Raw genomic sequence first — 24873 nt, 5'->3', positions numbered from 1 at the left:
ATTAAATGTAATTATATAAATTATATTTATCCTTAAGAAAAATAGTACTATAATATTTGGTGAAAGCTGAAATTTCACACAGTTCAAGGGGATTAAAGAACACAGTAAAATTTTCAACCATGCAACTTGTCCTAAATATTTTTTTTAAAAAATACATCTTTGCAGATATTGTTTTTCTGATTCTTCTTGTTTATCTGATCATACAAAACGTTTCACTTTTATTAGATGCCAAGTATAGCTATTTTTTTCTAGTTTGGAAATGCGTATATCAATTTAAACATCAAAAATCATTAAATTATAATAGCTATTACGTTTTGGAATCAGCATGACAAAAACAAAACAATCAAACACACCTTAGCGAAAATTTATACTCTTAATGATTATCCCAGGACTAATATTCCTACTATTTTAATGAAATTATTTCGAATATTTAAATGTTGTCTAATTATTTTCTGTTCTAATTATAATCTTATCATAAATTAAATCGTGTTTGTACGTATTATTTACACAGCCAATCAACATAAAGACTTCACACCATCCATGCATATTAAATGCAATTTCCGTTACAGGTAAGATATTTTTTAATGCGTTTATGCAGCATGTGTGAAAGTTCTACCGGCAAATTCAGAGGGATCAGGAAAGGTACCAAGAGGAGGAAAACTGTCCATAGAACATGGGGTTTAAAACCACGCTGAGTGAGTAAAAATCATGAAAAACGCATGGTCACGCGGATTACCTCGCAATACTTCTGCTTTCTCCAGATGTCAATTCGTGTGAATTTTTCTTAATTTATAGTTCATATATCACCCGTAACCACATCAGAAGATGTCATAACATGGTTTGCCGTTGCTTCGGCGGGATCGGAAACAAACTTGGCATTTTCGAGCTAGTCAGGAAAACGTTTTTACGTCATTGTAGACTTTGCAATCAAGTAAACATAGTTTTATAGAAATTTTCACCCTCTCATCCTGATTTACAATCCCTTCTTCAAAAGTAGGTTTTCATCCTCGTAATTTCTTTTATGACCGTTCTGGTCATCATTCAAATCTTATAGGACCCTGTAAATATTTATTAATCAAATAATGAAAGCAAGTTTCTGAAAAATTTACAGCTTAATTATTATTTCAAATATTGAAAAAATCCCGATATTAGTTAGGACATCAAAAAATATTGAACTATTATTATTTACTTGTCTTAAAATTCTTTTTAAAGTAAACAAAATATCGCAGTTCACAGAAACTTCATAATATACATGCTAATTAATGTTTAGTATATGAGGGAAATTGGAGAAGTTACTGTGTCTGTTTTGAGGAAAATGGATTTAGAAATTTTCATCAACTCGTGGATAAAAACAATAGCTATATTTTATGATTTATTTCTATTCCAACTTAAACTATAACTTTCAATATCTTAATATTTATCATATTGGCGAATTATGTCAAAATGAATCAACGCGTGTGTGAAAACAATAACTATATTTTATGTTTTTATTTCTATTCCAACTTAAACTATAATTTTCAATATCTTAATATTAATCATATTGGCGGATTATGTCAAAATGAATCAACGCGTGGATGAAAACAATAGCTGTATTTTATGTTTTATTTCTATTCCAACTTATACTACAACTTTCAATGTCTCGATATTTATCATATTGACGAATTATGTCAAAATGAATCAACGCGTGGATGAAAACAATAGCTGTATTTTATGTTTTATTTATATTCCAACTTAAACTATAACTTTCAATATCTTAATATTTATCATATTGGCAAATTATGTCAGAATGAAAGAAAAATTGACATTTTGAAAATTTTACAGCAGAATTACTCCTTAAATTGTATTTCTTAATATAATGTTAATCATACTTATTTTATTACGGATATTAAGTTCAGTAAAATCATTATACTGTTAAAGTATAATAAATTGAAGTTTTTATTTACTCTCTTCTAATGAAAAAAGGTATTTTTCTAGATTAAAATGGAAACATATATAGTTTATTTAGAATAAAAATTAATTGCTATCTAAAGAAAACTAAATAAATTTAAGCTTTCTGAAAGGAAACGTCAAAAACACAAAACGAACAAAGGAAAAGAATAAAAGCAAGCATGTCGTGAGAAACTCTACTTTTTAAACTTTTTTTTTTACTCCTTGTCTAAAGTTTCTAAGTTTTTGAACTTTTTATTCTTTTCAAACTGAAAAATTCTAATAAATCAGATTTCAAACAAAGTCTAAGCAAAGACCTCTTTGTTTTAAAAGTTTCATTGTAAGTGAGAACTTTATTCACGGTCTTTCATTGACAGAAACTCAAGAGAGGGATCATAGTTGACGCATGCCCACTCTCCATACATTCTTGAAGGCGGGAGCCAATCAGCAATGAGGATTCCTTCGTCGGATGGCAGACTGCTTCACAACGACATTTTCTTTGCTCAGTTTCTGATCCATCTTCCTCTTGCGCTTCTTTAGTTGCATCACGTGCATCTCAAAGAGCGTCTCCTATTGCTGTCCTGTGAAAAACTAAGATTTCAGAATTGTTTTAACAATATTTTTTTTTCAAAGTTTATCGTTTGTCTTGTTTCTTTTACTTTTTAAAATTTAATTTTAAGTTTTTATCCTATTTTGAAATGAATATTTCTATTCAGATAAATTTGAATTCTTATATAAATCCTGGTGTTCTACGTAGTTAACTGGATTGTGTATGGAAATTTCAAAACTGACTTTCACGATAATATTGAACATGTTATTAAATGAAGCAATTAACTGATGTGAACACGTAAAAATATTTATGAAGAGACCAAAGAGAATCTTTTCAGTTTAAGGGAAATAAAATATGGAACTTTGGAGGAAAAAATCACAATTCTTAATGTAATAATACGTTCCAAGTGAATTATTTATCAAAGAAATATGATAATATGTGCTTAAAGATTTAGGAAAACTTTCAAATACTATATATTAAAATGCTATTTTATTAGAACTTATGAACTGATATTTAATTCAAAATCATTAGAAATATATTTAATGTGATAATTTTGCTATCTATATTCATGCATTTCAATTGAATATAATTGCGTCGAATGAACATTTTAATAACTAATTTCGTCATTAGAATACACAGGTTGGAGAAGGTACTTTTTAATAAGCTTGCCTTTATAATGAGACGAAAATTCACGAATTTTCTAATTATTATTATAAGCATTAAAAAAGGAAGACCCTAAAATCTTGAAGAGTGTCTTGTTTATACGCTAGTAAACTTGGCTTAGGCATTTGTGGTTTAATGTACTTCTGAGTTATTTCAACTCGATTGTGAAACACTACATATAACTCGCAGGAACATAAATCTGTAGGGCTAAAAAACGAGCCATGGACTTTGTTGAACTGCCTGGTGATGATCCTACAATCTATACTTCTACTGAAGAGTGTGTGGAAAGATATCGGAAAAATGACTCCCTACTAAATGGTAAGTACATGATTTTTTAAACAAGAAAATTACTAAAAATTTAGTCATTAATCGGAGGCTCCACCTCCTGTTTGTTGCGATCAACTATTCCCACAATTTCCTTACATTTCTGTTTTGGGCTATAAAATGTTATATCAAAATTAAAAACTATTCAAATAACGAATCCTAAATTTTTTAATCTATCTACATATTCGGTTACACAGATTTAGCTACTGATTTTCTCGGTTACCAATTTAACCTATAAGCAACAGTGTTATTTTTAATTCTTAATTAATCGATTGCTTTACAGATTTAGCTACCTTCAGCAGTATAGCAGATTTAGCTACTGATTTTCTCGGTTACGAATTTAACTTATAAGCAACATTGCTCTTTTTAATTCTTAATTAATTTATTTCTTTAGATTAACGTTAATTGTTTTTTTTACCAAAATGTTTATTTAGCAATAGTACAAAAATGTAATCGTCAATGTTGCTTCAGAATTTTTATTATTTATTTTGTATTCATTGTTTTAATTGCATAACTTCAATAAACACAGTACAGATTAAAAATTTATTTTAAATCTAAACATAATTTATTACGAAAGAAAGTATAAGTTATTTATTGTTTAAGAATTATAAAACAGTAACTAAATCACTTTATTACAGAATATTTGGAAAAAAAATTATTATCATACATTTAGTTCAAAATATAATGAATAAACGCTACTTTTAGTTTTCAAGATTTTAATTTTAAATAATATCAAAATCAAAAGTTTATAATAGCAGATAATACGAAAATAAATTGTAAATGCTGATAATTATCGTTGAATAAGAACTAATTAAATAATGTACTGGTGAATACCGTTATGAATTTCATTAATTTTAAACTGGTGACAGTAAAAGTTGTTTCGGATTTCCATAACAAATTTAGAATCCTCTCATAAAATATTTCAGACGAACCCACCTACAATAAGAAATGGTTTTAGACAGTTATTGTTTATTTTCCTTATGTATAAAAGATTTAATAAGAAAATATAAATTATTATCAAGATGAAAAAAATAAAGCATACTTTAATTAATGGTAATGAATTAATAAGTTTCCACGTATTTTTTACAAATGGGAAAACCGAGTCGTGTTTATCAAATATCCATTTATAAATTTTAAAATTTCAACATTTTATCGAAAATAATACTAGAACAAAAGGAAGATAGGCTAGGGGGTATAATTTCTAATGAATTCTTATAAATTCTTAAATAAATATATTTATCGTCATTTTGAACATGTCTATTATTTTTATTAAGTTCTGAACTTTTTTTATTTAATTTGAATGCTGCACAAGGTAATTTGAATGAATAATTTTCGAATAATCTTTTTTTTTTTTAAATAGCTGCTTTGTCTGCACTAGTCTCATCACATTAATTATTAATCTATTTTGCTTCTCTGCAAAAAAGAGTTTAAACAAAAATGAAATTACCGTAAACCGGGGCGAGTCTACCCATCCAGGGGCGAGTCTACCCATTTTAGTTTTATTTAATTTTCACTATTTTAAATTGCAAATAAAAAAATTTTTACCAATGGAGGACTTAGTTCAGACTCTAAGGAAGATGGCGCTGTAGTAGTTTGATCCGTTTTTATTTATTTGGTGTCTTTTTAACCGACCTGTTCAAACGTCTTTTGAGAGATTTGTATTGAAAATCAGCAAACTTTTAGTTGGTGCTCCGTAAGTATATTATTATTATTACTATTTTCACTTTGGTTAAGTGATAAACTTATCTAAGACTAAGATTACATTAATTTTATATGAAAAAAAACAAAAAGAATGTAAGTTTTGCTGTTGTAAACAAAAAGCCAGAATTCGCGGGGCGAGTCTACCCATTCGTATTTAGTTTTAATAAAGCATAATAATATAATTTAGAACTTTGTTTATATTAAAATTAAGTCATTTTAAATGAATTTGAGTATATTATTTTAATTCTGCATTGATAAATTTATCATTAATAAGAAAATTTATAGGTTAAATATAAATGTAAATATAAAATATGTTTATTTTACCTATTTTTTCAATTTTTATATTACAAAATTAACTTTTTTTATTTAATGCAAGTTAAATAAATTATTATTTATAAATTATTATTACCTCCCAAAAGAATGGGAAAAGGATTTTTCATGATTCCCAATGTTTGAATTTCGATTTTGTTAATAATCTTTAATTATTATTATTTATTAATTATTTAATTGTAAATTTATATTAATTTTAATTTATTTTTATCAACAATAATCAGAAAAAAATGTTATTTTATAATGTTAATGATTATAAAAACAAAACTGTGATCAAAATGTGATAATCGATCAAATACTCAATTTGTGTTATTTTATGAATAAAAAAATGGAATATATAATAAAGTTATGAATTTTACTTCATAAATATCCTATATAGTAACTAAAATAACAATTTAATAGTAAAATTTGATTATTTACAATGTTAACATTCATTTTAGTAGAATGGGTAGACTCGCCCCATACGAGAGATTTGTCAGCAGTTCTATAAAAATATACAGTAACAGCGTAACTGTTAATATTTTCTAAAATCGATTTCACAGCTTTAAAGAGGGATAAATAGCGATTCCGAAACACCTATTAAAAGCCTTTTTTCTTTAATATTTACAAAAGTTTGACCACTTGAAAGTTGACAAACTGAAAAAAATGGGTAGACTCGCCCCGATTTACGGTAATTTAATAATTATTCAATAGAAAAACATTATTTTTTTAGCTAAATATAAGCTGATTTTTCTTATGTAGTAGTTTGAGATATTCATTTCTTAACTGATAGACAAGGGCATAAGTTACGCATTTTACTACACCTATAGAAATGTAAAGTTCTATAAGTAATCAACATCTTTGAATAAAAAAACTTAAACTGTGTTAAGGTGTGAGTTTTCCACTGAATTGATCGAACTTTTTGTATAAAAAAGAGGGGAAATGTAAAAGAATATAAATTAACATAATTCATTAAAATAATGTCCTAATATATGATGCTTCAGTAAATAAAACTTAATACTTTTTCAGAAAGCATGAAAATGACATTCACTGTAGCCCCAAAAATATATATCCTCTCTAACCCTGTTTCAATTAATTATCCGCTAAACAAAAAATATTACTGAAACATGATATAAGCAAGGTTATTTAAACCTTAAGTCCTCCTGTCATTAAAAACAATGAAAAAAATAAAAATGCTTTTTATTAGAAAAATTTAAAATTTACTTTTTACGATAAAACACAGTGCTTTTAATTTGCTACCTACCAACGAAATGTATTTTCACATAACGGCATACGCAAGAGTAGCAGTTCTGCCTAATTTTTTAAGGAAATTTCGAATTATAAATAACAGAAATACTCCAGCTACCTAGAGACGTTTGCACTAAATGTTTAAAAATATCCCATTTCTATAATAACTAAAAATTGTGATTTTTAAAGAAATTATGAGGATTATATCCGAAATCAGTATATTATGTATAGTTCATTATGTACTATCAAACATTTTACTCAATGTAATTTTATGCCCTAAAAATCCTACAAGAACATCGTCTATTCACCTAACTTCTGTAAAAAATGACATTAAATGTATTTTAGTTGATTTTTTTAATACCATATTTTGGCTTTCGTATTTGATACAGTAATAGCTTATAATGTTATAAAAAAACTTCAAAAAAAGCATATTTTTTCATACCCAATTTCGTAATAAATTTAATGGACTTCTTACACGTGCTATACTTGTAAATTACTAATTTATCAATAAAACTTATATATATACTAATATCAAATTTCCGAATTCTCGTTGCTCATTTCTAATTCTTTTAGCAAAGATTCCTAAATAAGCTTTATTTAGCTTCTGTTTATATAACTGTTTTAGGAATTGCTAATGAATAAAAAATCAAATAATTGCGCATAATTTTAATATGAACACTGTTTTGTAATTACTCTTTTAAAAAAAGAAAGCAAAATTTTTGCAAAATAATTTTTTTTCCTTTGCACTGTCGGAAAGAGAAATACCCCATAGTTTTATAATTATTTCCATGAATATTTCTTACATTGCTAACTTTAACCCCTTAACGCACAGATTTTATGAAAAAAACCGGTCCAAAAAATCTTTTTTTTTTATGTAAAGAAATCCATCTCCTCAAAGGTTTCCATTTGTTGCTGCTTTCTTTTGGGGAACAATTTAGATATACTGCGCTTTTGTTCCATAGAAAAAGGTTACATTTTATTCTTGAATAAATAAGTGTTATAGCTTACAATCCTATGTAAATTATAAATATCAATAAATAGATTTCCTTCCCTCAGCTTTCACAACGTTATTTTCAATTCTCGATTATATTCGAGTGTGAGAAATTATAACAGCATAAAATACAACGCCGCTCAAATTATCTCGAGTGTGCACAGTTTGGCCTGTTTAGCTCGCTCGAATTAACTCGAGCGCACAAGTTAAGAGGTTAATACATTTATACTTTCAGTAAATATATTTATCGAAGCAAGTTACGGAGATTTATGTTATGTATATATGAGTGATATTGTATAAACTTTTTTTTGGTTTTTACGCATGCATTAAAAGGAATTGTTCAGTTAAGGTATTCGAAAAATTAACTAAGAATTTTATTTAAAATAGTAATAGGATAATATTCTACATGTTATCTGAAACTTTATAACTTATATTAATTTTGTGCTGATGACAACCAATCTTGAAACGTCATTAATCTGTCATGAGTCATTATTTTTACTTGATTTTTAATCATATCACAACCAGATACGAAATTAGCATTCAAGTTGTTTTTTGAGATTCGGATATGCTTAATAATAAGAATCATGAAAGTCAAAACACTTAGCAAGTAGTTTTGAATCTTTATGATCCCAAAAATTCCAAAAAAGCATTTTTAAACAACTAGAAGACGCTGATTGATATTTATACGACAAAGCATTTATCAAAATCTATTGAATAACTGCTGAGGAATGTGGGAAGGAAAATATTAAAACGAATTTGATTGCCTGAGTAAGTTCTAAAACGTTTCTAACTAGTCGCCTTTCAATTAGTCTCTATTTCTTCATGAAATCAAACAGGTATTAAAGCTTTTAGTCCCATGTTCATTAGTAGAATTTCGTTAGATATCGATGGCATGTTTGTTTATAAATGAGTATACTTTTATCATGTAATAAGTACATAATTTTTTTTTATTCCGAAACCTGTTGATTTTAAATTATTTTGTTTCATATATACACCTTTTTAAAGCATTTAAAACATAAGTATAAACAAAATAAACACGTTGTATCAGATAATTTTAGAAATGCTAATTTGGAGGAGTAGTCCACCCATGCTACCATAATCATTGATTTTATCTGACATAATGAATACAAAATTTACAGACTTTAAAATATTTATAAAAAAAAGCAGAAACGTCACGCTTGCGATTTCTTTTCTATCATTTCCTTTTTGTGGCTCAAGTTCTATAAACAATAAAAAGATTCCATTTTTCACACGTCTCTCCTAAACAATCCAATTGGAAATTTTTTTGAACGATTTTTAGAGTAGGGGCGAAAATTGCTCATTTTAGCAACCACCCACTCTAGAAATCGCTCAAAAATTCCTCATTTTGGGTAAAATTGTTCATTTTACCCATTGTCCAATTTTCAGGACTCTATCTTCCGTAAGTTAAACTCTTCATTTTAATGTTTAAATACTTTATCCAATTATATATTTTTTATCCTAATGCATTTCTCACACATTTCAATTCAAATATTTACACAAGAATGTGCAGGAAATTTTGCAAATAATTAATATCGAAACAAATTAACAGTTACTTTATTTTCATAAATAAAAACTTTCATAAATAAACGCCTTGTTTTACGCTTATGAGTTTTTCATGCTTTGAAGATTCCCCCATTCACATTTTTGAAAAGCGATTTTAACACTGGATTTAAAAGTTAGTTTCATAAATGAAGAAAAATTCGAGTTAAGGAGCAAACGTTAAGAGCCATTAGGAAAGTACGTGAGTTGTTTATTTACTTAATTACTCGAGCGTATTTTACGTCTTAGGTTTTGGTTACATTATTTTCCATTACGTAAGTAAGTTAAAAATTGCACTAATTCAAGAAGAAATACATCTCACACTTTTAAAAGTAAGTAAATAATCAAAGTAAATTTTTTCATAATTTTTAAGTACTTTGATTGTTAAATATTTAACATTAGAATGCTGTCAATTTTAAGAGTCGGGCATTGACATTTAATTATCTTGAAATTATCGCAGTAATGTAAAACTCTCAGAAACGTATTATTTTCTTTATTTTCCTTTTTTATCTTTTCGAGAAAAAATCATTTCAAGATTTTTTTTTTTTGGGGGGGGGGCGTCAAAATTGAAGATCCTCAAGAGTTTTGAGAAAAATCTATTGACAGGCAGCGATACTTTTTGACGAATTATAAAGGAGTGAACCAAAGTATATTTGATAAATTATAAAGGAATGAACCAAAGTATATTTGATAAATTATAAATGACTGAACTAAAGTATATTTGATAAATTATAAAGGAATGAACCAAAGTTTATTCGATAAATTATTGATGAGTGAACCATGGCATTGACCTTTATTTTGTGTTCGCTGATTCCACTCTAACTATTAAGACATTACTATAGTTCTTCTTTCAGTGGTTCTTTGCTTCGAAGGTGAAAGGTCATTTAAAACTTTTCAAAATAAGGCTATTTTCTTAGGCTACGATCGTCAAAATCAACTTGTGCCGACAGTAAATTTTGAGACCCCTACCAGCGTAATTGAATGCATAAAGAGTTATGAAAAAACTGTCAATTGCTTCTAAAAAAATATTATTTCAGCTTAATATGAATATCTGAAGTTGATACTCTGGGGTGAGCTTTAGTCTTTATCTATAATTAACTGAATGAGGTTACCTGGGCAAGTGATGTAATGAATCCGTTGTATTTTTTCCTCACTAAATCGGATATAATCGCACTGAAGTCGATATATCTAATATTTAAGAAGTCATTTAGGTTATGTATGAAAATGGAGCAAATTCTGCCTATACTTATACGACTGAAATTACTATCCAGAAAATTGATGTATCTATCTTTATGTATTTTTACGCAATTGTTAAGAAAAATTCAATTCACTAACAATTATAAGATATTCAATATTCAATTCACAATAAAATTATAAGAGATTCGCGTATATGTATTTATGCACTTTTATAATCAAGTGATTTTTAAATAAAGTAATTTTTTAATCAAGTAATTTTATAATCAAGTAATTTAGTAATATAATCAAGTAATTTTTTGCACTTACCTCCTTAAAATGTTCATAACTTTTAAACAGTTAATGGATTGAAGTTTTTCTATCGATTGCTTAAAAATACATTGTGATCAATACCTCACTTGTCTGGATAGAAATATCAGACGTATAAATGAGTAATACTAAGAATTCGCTCATCTTACATATAAAACTTTCATAATTTCTTAACTATTGGATACATCGACTTGGGTGAAATTTCATTCGATTTAGTGTATAAAGTTGCATAGAAAACATATCTCTTGCCTATAAAATGAGTGTGTTTTGCCTTTTTTGTCTTAAATAAATAAATTTTAGATAGCTCACCTTAGAAATTGGTGTTAACTTCAGATATTTATAATGGAATTTAAATCGCATTTTTCAACACAATTTACAGCTTTCCCATAACTCTTTCTGTATTCAATTATTCAGGTATGGGTCTTTCTGTTTAGAGCTAATTAATATAAAAGTTGAATAGGTTACCATAAATTTCTGAATTGATTTAGTCGCACATTTAGTTCAGGCTTCTTTTTCTAATTCTCTAAAGGCAGTTAATGACCTTTAAATTTTGTGCAAATTTTCAGTTTAATGATACTTTAAGGTCAATTTTGAGGTCACATCAAAAATACGCTACCCATATCTTGACTTTTTAAGTACTAGTTATTAGTATGCATTCACAGAAATATATACTTTTGTGGTTCTCGGTTGGCACAAATAGAGTTTGACGGTCAAATTTTGAGAAACTAGCATTATTTCGAATATTTTGAATTACCTTTGACCTTCGATGGTAAGGTTCACTGAAAGTATTAATGGCTTAATTTTTTTGTGTGGAAGTACACAGATTGGCAGAAATTAAGAAAAATAAATCGCAAAATGACCATAACTAAAAAATTTACACTTAGAATTTAATAGAACTGGCACACAATATAAAAAGTATTAATCAGAGAAGTATGAGATGAATAAATCAGATGTGTCAGTTTGCAGTAGAAGAAGTATGATCACCTCTTACAGCACACACAGCTAAGCTTGATGCGGTCCATCATTTCCATTAGAAGTACGAGCTACTGTTCTTGCAAAGCAGTTACAAGTGGGGGAAAAGGTCTAAAGAGGAGAATTCAGAGCAACTACGCATCTTCCTAAATCATTCCAAACATGCTCAATAAGATTCAAGTCCGGTGATTCAGCTGGTCACTCAAGCTCTGAATTGCTTACTGCTGCAGATAATGATCCACAATGACAACCTGTGCTGCGTTGCATTATCATTCTGTAGAGCGAAATCATCACTAATTGCTTCAGTATAAGGTCCCTCGTAAACCGCAAGGATGTTGTCTCTTAACGCGTTAGCATTCACGGTTCCACGTGAAAAAACACACAGGTTTGTACTGCCACCCAAGGAGATATCACCCCACACATAGACGCTACTACCTTGGTATGCATCTCTTTCTTGAATGTTTGATAAATGATATCGGGCTCCAGGTTCGCTCAGAATCAAAGAATGCTTACTATCGCTTTGGATGCTAAACCTGGACTCATTTGTGAAAAAATAGCCCTTCATTGGTCAGCCATTTAGTATGCATATATTTTACTGCGCTCCACCCAAACCTTCTCTTCTATGACGTGAGGAGAGTGGCACGCAATTGGCTGGCAGCCTAGTGAATAAACCACGTTCGTGTAGTTTTCAGCGCACAGTTGACGTTGACGCAATCTTTCGGTGACTGCACTAAGAGCGGATCTGAGCTGACTCAAAGTTGCGGTTCTATTTCTTCACGTAACGATAAATATCGGTGCTCGTCGTGGCATTTGGTTGTCCTTGGCTGAAGCTTCGAGGTTCCCAACCTGTAGTTAGTAATTGTTACCAAAGTCTATGAATCCACAGAAGGACTGGCCACTTCTATCTGACTGCCCTGCCTCTAGCCTTCCAAAAAATCTTCTTCGCACGTTTTTCAGACAAATGATGCCAGAAAGTCATTGTTACAAATTAGCTACCTCACATTTCTAATTTTTAGAAACACTGCAAAATTTGCGAGCTTGCGATCAAACATACAATTTTATGCTCATTGCAAAGGAAGTCATTTCATTGCAGTCTCACTAAACAACATATTGCGATTATTCTTAGCAACTCTTATTAAAAAATGTTAATGTGTTTGGCTCATTTTTGAAAGCGTTTTCGTTAATTTTGTAACTTTACCTTAATTTATGCTAACCAGTGTTGTTGAACACAAAATTCGCGACAGTGTCATGATTCACACACTTCACAAAAAGTGATGCCGCATGTCATTAGGCGTGTTTTCAAAATTTTTAAGAGATCTTCAGTCTTGACCCCCGAAATCTTGGTAAAAAAATATCACAAACATTTAAAAAAAGAACGCACATCTAATAGTCTTATATAAAGAATATATGCTAAGAATTTCAACAAAACCAAAAGTGTTAAGTACTCAAACTAGACTGATTTGCCCGATTTTTTTAAAAACCTTGAAGTTAGTGGATTTCTTTTAAAATTAAAAACACAACTAGTGTCTTGAATTTTTGATGTATTTAAGAAGATTCTGACTCTTCATTTTTTAAAATTATTTTGAATAAAACTGTCGATTTTGAATTTTTTAGAATTTTTTACTGAAAGTGACTAAAAAATTTCTAAATTCATTTTTTTTTCATATTATTTTTCAAAGAACTCAAAAATATAATCTAAAATTGTGTTAAATTTTTTTGAAGGCAAGTTAGTTAAAGAACTAAAATATATGTATACAAAATTTCATGCAGTTATTTATAATAGGTTTTGAGAATATTCGTTTTAAATGTCGAAGAAAAGCATAAAAAAATATCAGAAAAAAAGTTCAACATCACTCAAGTACATTAAGGGTAAAAAATGAAACGAGCAAAGTACCAAAAATGCCATTTGCAAAACAGTCTAAAAATATTTTTGCATATAGTTTTTTTTTAAAAAGTAAAGTTACGATGTATATATTTTTTTACTATTTTGGAGTAACAATTTCCAAGTAGTACATTATATTAGATAACATCAGAAAATCAGAATATCTAACGTTATGTGATACGTTTATTTTGCGCAACTTTCAAATATAAGGAATCAAAAGGTCATTGGTTTCTCTGCATTATTTAACACTAGATTCTATACAAACTAATATTATCTAGCTTTCGCCGTAATATGATTTTGCATTTGCTTGAGGCTAAATTATTAAAGTTTTTATTTTCTATAATTTTCTAACATTGTTTCTTTTTACATTTTTAGAATGAACAAAAGGAAGATTTGAATCATAGAATAATTCGGCGATATAGTTTTACTTAATTGTCTGTATTACTGTGAGGCAGTAAAACATAGAAAAACAGTTTTTAATGCCATTCCATGCATTATTTACTTTGTAACACTAAAATATTGAGCAAAATTACATTTTACTCAAATCATTTGTAATTTTACAATTATTATACATAATTCACATTTTGAAATTCTAAAAAAAAACTACTACATGGTTATGAAATTATATTTTCATTTGAATTGTATCGAAATTTTACCTTTAAAATATATTTTTAACACGCTTAAAATATATATATGTCACTTATTTCCAAAAGTAAAAGTGTTGCTTTATATAAAGATTTATTCCAGATTAAAATGATATTATTGTATGAATCGATGTTCGATATGTTTGTGTGGTATACACAATAACAACTGTTGCTGATAATTCTATAAAATCTTTTAGAAAAGCATTCATAAGTTCTGATTTTTTTAATTCTAAATTACAGTTGTGTGTAATTTATTCTGCAACTTAGTAATACTTCCTTAGAAATTTAGTAAATGGGGGTTGGTCGGTATGATATGTGTATTGATTAAACTTATTGGCATGATATGTGTATTGATAAACCTTAAACATCCTAAAATGCAATGGTTTTAAATAAGCTAAAAGCTTATTGAAAACCATTATAATACGGTGTAATAATATTTATTACACCTTAATTAAGCTAAAAGCAAAATTGCTTATATATAATTATTTTTTATCTTTATCATTGCCTCAGAAAAATTATATCATATGCGAAATTATATCATATGCTAAGTAAACCTTGTTTTACAAGTATATTCTGAACCAAAAACAATGCTTATTATTTATAGTTAGACAACACGTTTCACAACAGAAGTCAACTACTATGCGCATTGGCATAATGAACACGAAATACTCATTGTGATAATGAAAGCGAAATACTGAGTATCATAATGAGCGCGAAATATTCATTGTCATAATGAACAAAATTTATAATATTTACTGACTTTATACATGACTTTATACTTGATACATGATCATTAAAGTATCAAACTATTTCTTAAATGTTTTGATTAAAAGGTTAAGATTATTTAGTACACTGAATGTTTTTATAACTAATAATCTTCTCTAACGCATTATGTTTGAAGTACTTTATTACTTTTCCAGCTGATTTTAAACTGATGAAAAAATACACTCCACGATACTTATTTAATACTTTATGTAGCTATTATTAAAATTTCTAAAGTTTAATTTCAAAAAACTACTAAATCATAAATATTTCTGAAATGATTCATTTTAGTTGCCGACCAAAACCAATATGGCAATGTAAACAATCATGAAGAAGATACCGTTGAAAAAGTTTTTTCCAGTTTATCGTTCACGAACCAAATTTACTTTCACTATAATCTTCTTGCATTTTCTGACATAAAATCAAATTGATAAAAAATAATATTTTATGTAATATTTTAATTTATTGTTTTCTTTTGTCAAATTAATTTTTATTTATTAATAATGTGGAGTACCTTTTCCGAAAAAAAGTTATACCAGGCTTTAATACGTACTAATTTTAAAAGTTGACAAGTTTATATAATACCAGCTTTAATATTAGTAGCTAGGATTCAGGAGTTTAGTGTTTTCTAGCACGGCAATATCATATTGGATTTATCTGACTAAAATTATATTGTTTTTCCCCCTGGGATTAGTTATTAATCTTCGAACTCTACAATTTTGACCTTTTTCCCATTTTGTTCAAAAGAAATTTAATATCAAAATAAAAATTAAAAAATTACACGTGACGTTCATTATGCAGCATTGCATGATTCATTATTTTTCTTGCTTTTGTCAGCCTTTCTTTCTTAAAAGTACTGACGTGCTACCCAGAGAAAAATTTGCTTCCTTTGCAAGGCAAAATTTCCTCTTTTAAAAATATGAAGCAAGCTCTTTTCACATCTATTTTGTTGAACAATGATGACTGTCCTGTTAAGTTCCTCTGGAATTCACTGGAATTTGCAATGAAATTTTAACAGAAATAAAAACCTAATAAATGGCATAAACTATCACAAAATTAAATCCGTGATTATGCATCTGCATCTTTATGCAACTCTACAAGGTGATTCCAATGCTGAAGTACCAATGCCCACCTAGCGTCTTCTCTCTTATATACTTCAAATGATCATGATCCATCACCACTTCCACTGATATCCATTTAACCAATTATCAATTTATTTAGCCAAAACAACACAGCAAATTATTATACGCACTATATAAAAAGAGGTGGATCTATAACATCAAAATCAGTTTGATTTTCGGGTGAAATTTGAAGGTGTTTATAACATCCACCTAAAAAACTTTTTTTTCTCCGATAACCAAACTGTTGTTAGTATTTTTAATCCCACTTTCCTTAATAGTTATTCATTAAATTTCCACAGAATTTTTTCACCGTTCTTCTGCTCCTCCTAATATGTAAATATTTATTTTTCATTTTTTGACAAGAAATTTTGAAATATACATTAAAGCCAAGCGGCACTATATATATTAAGTTTAGTAACTACAGAATATCCAATTTCATTTTTACATTAATATTTTCCTAAACAGATAGTGTTAATAATAAATACACCAAACGCGTATTTATTGATGACTTTATGAATCTAATAACAATTCCATAAGTGGGATCAATTCAGTCAAGAATACTTGATTTCCTTTCATTGTTACATTCCAAATAGGTAATTTCGCATTCCAAATTTGCGTTATTGAACTCGATGACGAGAAATTATTATTGATTTAACTTTGAATGTAGCTTTTATTATAATTATCGAACGGAATTACGTCTCATTAAAACAATTACGAATGTCTAGTTGTCCTTCGAAAGGATAATTGTTAAACATTGCATAGAATATTGAATCATTTGAAAATTTTGCTTGCTTTATGATTCGATTATACTTTTTTATTACATTTATTAGAAAAAAAAATTTCATATTGTAAAAAAGGAAAGAAAGAACATTGCTTGATATTATTAAATTAATAAGTAATAAGTACCTATCTTATTCATAACCTTTGACTTTTATTAGTAGATTGTTTTGCTACAGTTTTTTTCTACTTTATATAACTTAAAAATAATTTCCTTTATTTTTCTCCAAATTATAGAAAAAGCTATTGACGATATAATTAACTTGAATGCATTGTTTCATTGTTAAAAAGTGTAGTTTAAGTAAAAGTTAAATAATTAAATAACGTAATAATAATTAAATAAAGTAATAAAAAGTTAACTGAATTAATTTAGGATAAAATATTTAGTTTTTTTCATATAAACAGTAGATTATTCTGTTTTTACAGTAGTTGATAATTCAGAATTTGAGTTTAGGTTTAAAGAGAGTTATTAATTGGAGAAATTGAAATTATATCTCGTTTCTTTCTTCCCGGAAGATCTTTTTTTAATTTTTGCATATAAGGCTCTTCGTATTCACATATCAAGCATGAATTCGTCTAAAAATATTAACTTCAAAAACGTACATTTTAATTTAAATAAGAAGTCAAGAAAAGAGTAGAAAGTGACCGTGACCTCCTGAATTCGAATTAAAATTTTGTAAAACATAGTCACCATTCGTCATAGGAAGAAACTCATTATTTAACTATTTATCAAATATCGATAATTCAAAAGAAGTTAGCTATTCAAATTTATTGCCGGGGATAAATTAACTGATTTTGCATTACCTGATTCATAAATTAACTGATTCATCATTACTTGATTCATAAATTAACTGATTCATCATTACCTGATTCATAAATTAACTGATTCATCGTTACCTGATTCATAAATTAACTGATTCATCAGTACCTGATTCATAAATTAACTGATTCATCAACTCTCTCTTTCAGAAACGAACTTAAAGTGTTCCCTTGTAAAAAGAAGATTTTTAATTTGAGTTACGACGATTGCTCTTTACAGACTATGATCAGACATCATCATTCGGAATGTTTTCAGTTTTGTTTAATGTTATAGAAATCTACAGCTATGCGGCTTTGAATTAGGTAATGTGACAGTGCAGTGTGCAAAATAAAAAAATATCACCATGAAAAATTTTTGTTCTGATAATCAGATTTTCACAAATTAAGCGCTACCTTAAAGATTCAAAGGGACAAATACTCAAAGACTCAAATACTCTAATTAATTTTAGCTAAATTGAGGAAACCGAAAAAAAAAATTTAATGACCATGCATTTCTTAAGCAAATTAGAATTTTTTGTTACCATTAGAATAAGAGGGACAGTCGCAATCTGGAACATACGGTCCGAATAGTTTTGTCGAGAAAGTGGTCGAAAGTTAGCACCGCTTAAAGCTAATTTCCTCTTTTTCGTATTTCGTTGTATGTCAAGAAATTTTCAAACTTAATTTTGCACACAAATATTAAATTCGTTTATCAATAAATAAACTCAAAAATGCATTATTTATTATTATTTTTAATAATGTGTAAAATTTATACAGTCAAATTCAAAAAATTGTTCAACCATTATTCAATAAAATTATTCTAATTTTTTAACGTTTATTTTTTATATGGAATTATCTATAAATAAACCAATTTTATATAATTGTACAAAATATTTTTGATTGGCCAAAAAACTTCCCAAGATATAGAAAAATGCACAAAAACTGAAATTAACAGCAAGAAGCTCTAACTTTCGACTGCTTCTCTGACTGAACTATTTGGACTATATGTTATAGATTGAAGCATACAGAGAAGCAGATTCAGAGAAAGTACGGTCTTGCGTCTGTTTCCGTTACATTACTCATATTTAGCATGCTTCTGATTTTGTTTATTTCAACTTAATTATTAGTTAGCACTTGATAAATTAAGGCATCTGAGGTCGTCCCTTAAAACCATTGAGATCAGCATTTAGGTGGTGAAGATCCAATCAGTAGAACAAAACTTATTTATAGTGATATTTTTCTTTATTTTGCGCACTGTACTCGTAACAGATATAAAAGCCTTAAAATCGTATTTTTTTAACTGAAAATGTGTCTGTTTAGAAAAAACAATTATTACCACCTTTTTTTACCTCGGCGTTTAGATGTTTCTCCTCAGACCCTCTTAAATTTGCTTTATTGAAGTGAGATCTAGGAAGCCTCTGGTTGGCCAGTCCACCGGAAAAATTCTTTCCCTTTCCAGAAATTGTTGATCACATGGCTACACGGTGTCCCTCATTATAATGTAAACAAGAAAAAATGCAAAATTGAGTAACAAACACGTGACCCCAAGACTATATTCCTGTACCTCAAACCAAGTAAAGTGCCTTTCTCAGAATCAAGGAAGAGTTTTCAACCATTCAGCATGAAGGAGGCTATAAACTCTACTCTACTGTAATAAGGGTTAATTTCTCGGATATTAGAAGACACAAAGTAGATCCCTTTTTCTCGCTAAATGGAAGTATAAGCAATTTGAAATAGGAACAGGTCATCTACCCTAAAACAACCAAGAAGTTAACCGTTATGACAGGACAAGTTTGAAGGTCTGGACTAATTTTGCTTCGTCTGACAGCACGCTAATTCATGTTTTTACGAAGCATTTTGACTGGACATGAGGTGTAAGAATAAAGCGTGGGAGTGCTATGTTGACTTCTCAGGGGTAAAGCTGACTCTTATTTTAATGAAATTGGAGACAATGCATGTAGTGACATAGTAGTGATCTGAACGATGTTTATATGGAAAGTGACATTATTTGACAGATGGATTCACCCAGGTGATCAGACGTAAACCTTATGGTTAGTATGTCTAAGACGTACTGAAAAGGCAATTCATCTCTTAAAATTCTCTAAGGCTAGAAAACAGCGTCGCTTAGTGGTTAGGAGCATCGTCGTAAGAATTCATCAAATGAAAGTATGAAATTGCGTTGCAACATATTTTAATCTGCAAAAGGGAGCTATACTTTTATCAACCTCCTTTTCTCCATACAAACCTCTTTCCTTTTCCATATTTTGAAACCCATATTTCCTACTTTTTAACTTCGATGAGTGTTACACTTGATCTTGTAAGTCTATTACACCTGGTGAATGGTTATTTTCTTTGTATTATACACCGAAGAGCCATTAAATTATGACCACCCTGCTAATAACATGTAGGACCACCTTTAGCCCTTAAAACTGCTAGCACCCGCCGTGGCATTGATTCCACAAGGTGCTGATAGGTAGTTTGAGGTATCTGGTACCAAGCGCTCACCAACTGGTCCTGCAATTCCCTCACATTGCGAGGGGGTAGCGTGGCAGCACGAATTTGGTTTTCCAAGTAGGACCACAAATGCTCTATTGGATTAAGGTCAGGTGAATTTGGGGGCCAAGACATGACTTGAAAGTCACTGGAATGTTCCTCGAACCAATCCATGACGATTCGACCCTTATGACATGGTGCATTATCCTGTTGGTAAACACCATCCCCCGCAGGAAAAACTGTTGCCATGAATGGGTGAACCTGGTCTGCAACTATGTTCAAGTAGCTTACAGACGTCAGGGATTGTTCTATGAGGATTATGGGTCCTAATGTGCCCCATGAAAACATTGTTCCTGGGCGAGCCCATTGTTATAGATTGAGGGTGGTCATAATGTAATGGCTCTTCGGTGTATACCTATATATTCATGCAAAATTTTATTAGAATCTACTGTGTAGTTTTAAATATATTTAACCCAATATCGAAATTATTTAAGTTTTTACAACTGAAGTAGTTTAAATAAAAATTAGTGTAGAACAACAGCTATGAACTTCTACACAAATGTGCAATGTTTTCAAAATGCTTATTAAACTTCTTATTTCATTTTTAAACAGCGTTATGATATTTTTTTTTTCAATTAAAAGAATTTCATAGCAATTCGAAATGCATCCGCAGTTTAGTTCTTCTGGAAAGACCCCACATTTATCTCTAGAAAACATGAGAAAAGAAATATTTAATATTTTTATGTACAAAAGAAAGAAAAAATATTTTCGACAAGTTTCAGACTAAATTTAGCTTTCTGTTTTCTCTAAAGCCTGACCACTTACATAAATGACATCATATAATCCACTCGTTTAGATTGAGTTTCAGTTGAAAATTCGAAAAAGTCTTTTTAACAAAACAAATACTAAGGCTTTTTTTTTCAATACTTCTGATCTCTTTATTTAGTTTCTTCTCTCTGTGTGTGTATATATATATACACAAAAATAAAGACGAAAAGGATAAAAAGAAAAGAAAGAAAAAGCGAAGAAAATTAAGAAAAATAATAAAATAATAGTAATAAAAACAGCATAAACATATTATTACTGGTAATTTAAATACTATAGAAAACTTAGAAATTTAATGATAAAAGGCACGAAATTTTGACCCATTAACCATATATCATTTAATAAAGTTTTAAAATACTATCAAATTTCCTATTAAATTTAAAACAATCACATGTAGTTACTTACTTAACTAAACTTGGCACCATTTTCTGTAACTACTTAAATAAAATTATTAACAACATTATTAAACAAGGTTTTTCTTGGATTATCGCGAATAATCAACCGATTTTAGAATTTATTAAACAAAATAAAACTAATTCTATTGAGACTTTCGATTTCAAGGATCTTTTCAATAGCTTTCCCCTTTCTAACTTGAGTTACTACTATGGTTTTAAAAATATCCTTAATTGCGATTTTGAATACTGGGAAACTAATTAATATTTTTCTTTTTAATAATTATCTTTAGAGTGGAAACATATTTTTATTCAAATTGACGGAATACCACAAGGATCTAATTTCTCATCTCTCTTAGTTAACTTATTTTCACAATTATTAGGAAAAAAATTATACTTTTAATATTAAGTTTGTTTTTAGATTTATTGATGATTTAACTATCTTTATTTTCAAGATAATACAATTTTGTTTACTAATATTTACCAAGAGGAATTTATCTTGCTTCGTAATCCTATTGATAATATTTATTTATTTTTTTTGGATTTAGGTATTAAAAAAGAAAAAAATATTAAATATTAAATGTACAATAAAAATTTATTAAATATTAAATACACAAATTAAATATTAAATATACAATAAAAATTTATTAAATATTAAATACACAAATAAAATATTAAATATACAATAAAAGAAATTAAATTAACTTGAATATAAATAACAAAATTACTTGATTTCTAATGCTTCTAAAATTAATTATTTAAATATCTTTTTTAATAAGATTAATAGAATTGAAAGAGCATAGAGTGTTGTTTATTTGTTCAAAAAAGCAAATAGACAAACTCATTCAAAATTTCACAAAAACAATGAATACAAATAGTTCCTGAGAATCTGAAATCTATTGTAATTAAGTTCTATATAAAATCATTGAGTTAATAGTATGTTATTATTATTAAAAAAATTTTAAAAATTTTTAACTTATTAATAAACTGTTAACTAAATTTCTATTTTTACAATGTGCAAATCCAATTCGGGCAAATTCGTGGATAAAAATCTGTGCATACCTGGCAAATCATGGTTATTTTCTTTTTCTTTTTCCTAATAAATATTAATTTCTATGATTATTAAAATTGTATAATAAATATTAACCTTATTAATTATAAACTTTAAATTACCCAGTATCTATATTATATAAAACGCTAATACGTATGTATCAATAAAACCGATGATATTTCTTTTCTCGCGTTGGCAACAGTTTTCATTTTTAATTGATAGGCTTCGGCGCGCAAGAGCACGTAGTGAGCATCATATGGCTAATCTATATTATATACAACAACAACAACATATTATATAAAACGCTAATACGTTTTAATTGATAGGCTTCGGCGCGCAAGAGCAAGTAGTGAGCATCATATGTCTAATCGGGTGAATNAGACGAAAAGGATAAAAAGAAAAGAAAGAAAAAGCGAAGAAAATTAAGAAAAATAATAAAATAATAGTAATAAAAACAGCATAAACATATTATTACTGGTAATTTAAATACTATAGAAAACACGAAAGGCACGAAATTTTGACCCATTATCCATATATCATTTAATAAAGTTTTAAAATACTATTAAATTTCCTATTAAATTTAAAACAATCACATGTAGTTACTTACTTAACTAAACTTGGCACCATTTTCAGTAACTACTTAAATAAAATTATTAACAACATTATTAAACAAGGTTTTTCTTGGATTATCGAGAATAATCAACCGATTTCAGAATTTATTAAACAAAATAAAACTAATTCTATTGAGACTTTCGATTTCAAGGATCTCTTCAATAGCTTTCCCCTTTCTAACTTGAGTTACTACTATGGTTTTAAAAATATCCTTAATTGCGATTTTGAATACTGGGAAGCTCTAATTAATATTTTTCTTTTTAATAATTATCTTTAGAATGGAAAACATATTTTTATTCAAATTGATGGAATACCACAAAGATCTAATTTCTCATCTCTCTTAGTTAATTTATTTTCACAATTATTAAGAAAAAATTATACTCTTAATATTAAGTTTGCTTTTAGATTTATTGATGATTTAACTATCTTTATTTTCAAGATAATAAAATTTTGTTTACTAATATTTACCAAAAAAAATTTATCTTGCTTCGTAATCCTAATGATAATATTTATTTTATTTTTTTGGATATAGGTATTGAAAAAGAAGAAAATATCTGCATTGTTGACTTATACAATAAAAGAAATGAAATTAACTAGAATATAAATAAAATAATTTCCTGATTTCTAATGTTTCTAAAATTATTTATTTAAATATCATTTTCAATAAAATTAATATGATTGAAAGAGTATGGAGTAATGTTTATTTGTCCGAAAAAGCAAATAGACAAACTCATTCAAAATTTCATGAAAACAATGAATACCCAACTATTGTAATTAAGTTCTATATAAAATCATTGAGTTAATTGTATGTTATTATTATTAAAAAATTTTTCAAAACAATAAACCTATTAATAATCTGTTAACTAAATTTCTATTTTAACCATGTGCAAATTGAATTCGGGCAAATTCGTTGATAAAAATCTGTGCATACTGGGCAAATCATGGTTATTTTCTTTCTTTCTTTTTTTTAATGAATGTTAATTTTTTCTGATTATTAAAATTGTATAATAAATATTAACCTTATTAATTATAAACTTCAAATTGCCCAGTATAATATTTATTTCCTTGCACACATCCTTTTTGGGGCCAATTCAAGGTAGCTAAAGAATCAAACGCGCTTCAGTACCGCAGTAACAACGCGCCATAAAATTTCCATCTATTTACACTTCTAACCTCTATTTGCGCTTTTTTCATATTTTGTAATCTGGCAAACTTAGAACAAAGGTATTTAAATCATTCTTCAAAGATTCTGTAATCTGTAACTTTATTAGAATTTGCTACTTGGTTTATAGATTATGTTCTGCATTTACCTTTCAATTTTATTTTCTATTTTTTGTTTTATTTCGTATATTTTTGTGTACGGGACAGCAGTTACAAAAAGGAACAGTAATTACAATGAACTGGAAAAACACAATTTTTTTCTTTTTAATTTCAAGACATATTTTTCATTACACCATTTTCTCTAACAAATTAAAAAAATATGATAGATATTGCTTGTTTCATCTAAATTATTTATGGTTTAGAAATAGATGGAAATTGCGTTTTGTGTCATTTTTTAAATGATACAACCTTTTTGTATACCTAGCAATACGCAAAACTTATCCAAACAACCCAGTAAAATTATAGTTAACTTTATACTCAGGTAGAAGTTTTATTTTTAATCTTTTTATCATTTATTTGAAAGCAAACTAGCTAAAATTAATTGTAAATAAGTTGTTAAAAGTAAAACTATAAATTTCTACATTGCGTAACTTTTTAAATTAATCAAA

The 24873-nt window shown here is 27.9% G+C and overlaps 1 protein-coding gene across 2 annotated transcripts in view; it reads left to right on the top strand.

The window, feature by feature from the left end:
* LOC107444653 (corticotropin-releasing factor receptor 1) overlaps nucleotides 1–24873 on the top strand; it is a 129656-nt gene that overhangs the window by 14633 nt on the left and 90150 nt on the right. Inside the window, exon 2 of one of the 2 annotated variants that reach the window (XM_071177410.1) lies at nucleotides 3329–3457. In XM_071177410.1, coding sequence (XP_071033511.1) covers nucleotides 3361–3457 — 97 coding nt within the window. In that variant the 5' untranslated portion in view covers nucleotides 3329–3360. Of the gene's footprint in view, nucleotides 1–2289; nucleotides 3458–24873 lie in introns of those variants that run through there. The other variant, XM_016058864.3, reaches the window with a different exon arrangement.

This window comes from Parasteatoda tepidariorum, chromosome 2 (genome assembly GCF_043381705.1).
Source record: "Parasteatoda tepidariorum isolate YZ-2023 chromosome 2, CAS_Ptep_4.0, whole genome shotgun sequence".
NCBI classification, from domain to species: Eukaryota; Metazoa; Arthropoda; class Arachnida; order Araneae; family Theridiidae; genus Parasteatoda; species Parasteatoda tepidariorum.
The sequence above is the reverse complement of the archived record's forward strand: the minus strand, read 5'-3'. Positions and strand labels throughout refer to the sequence as shown.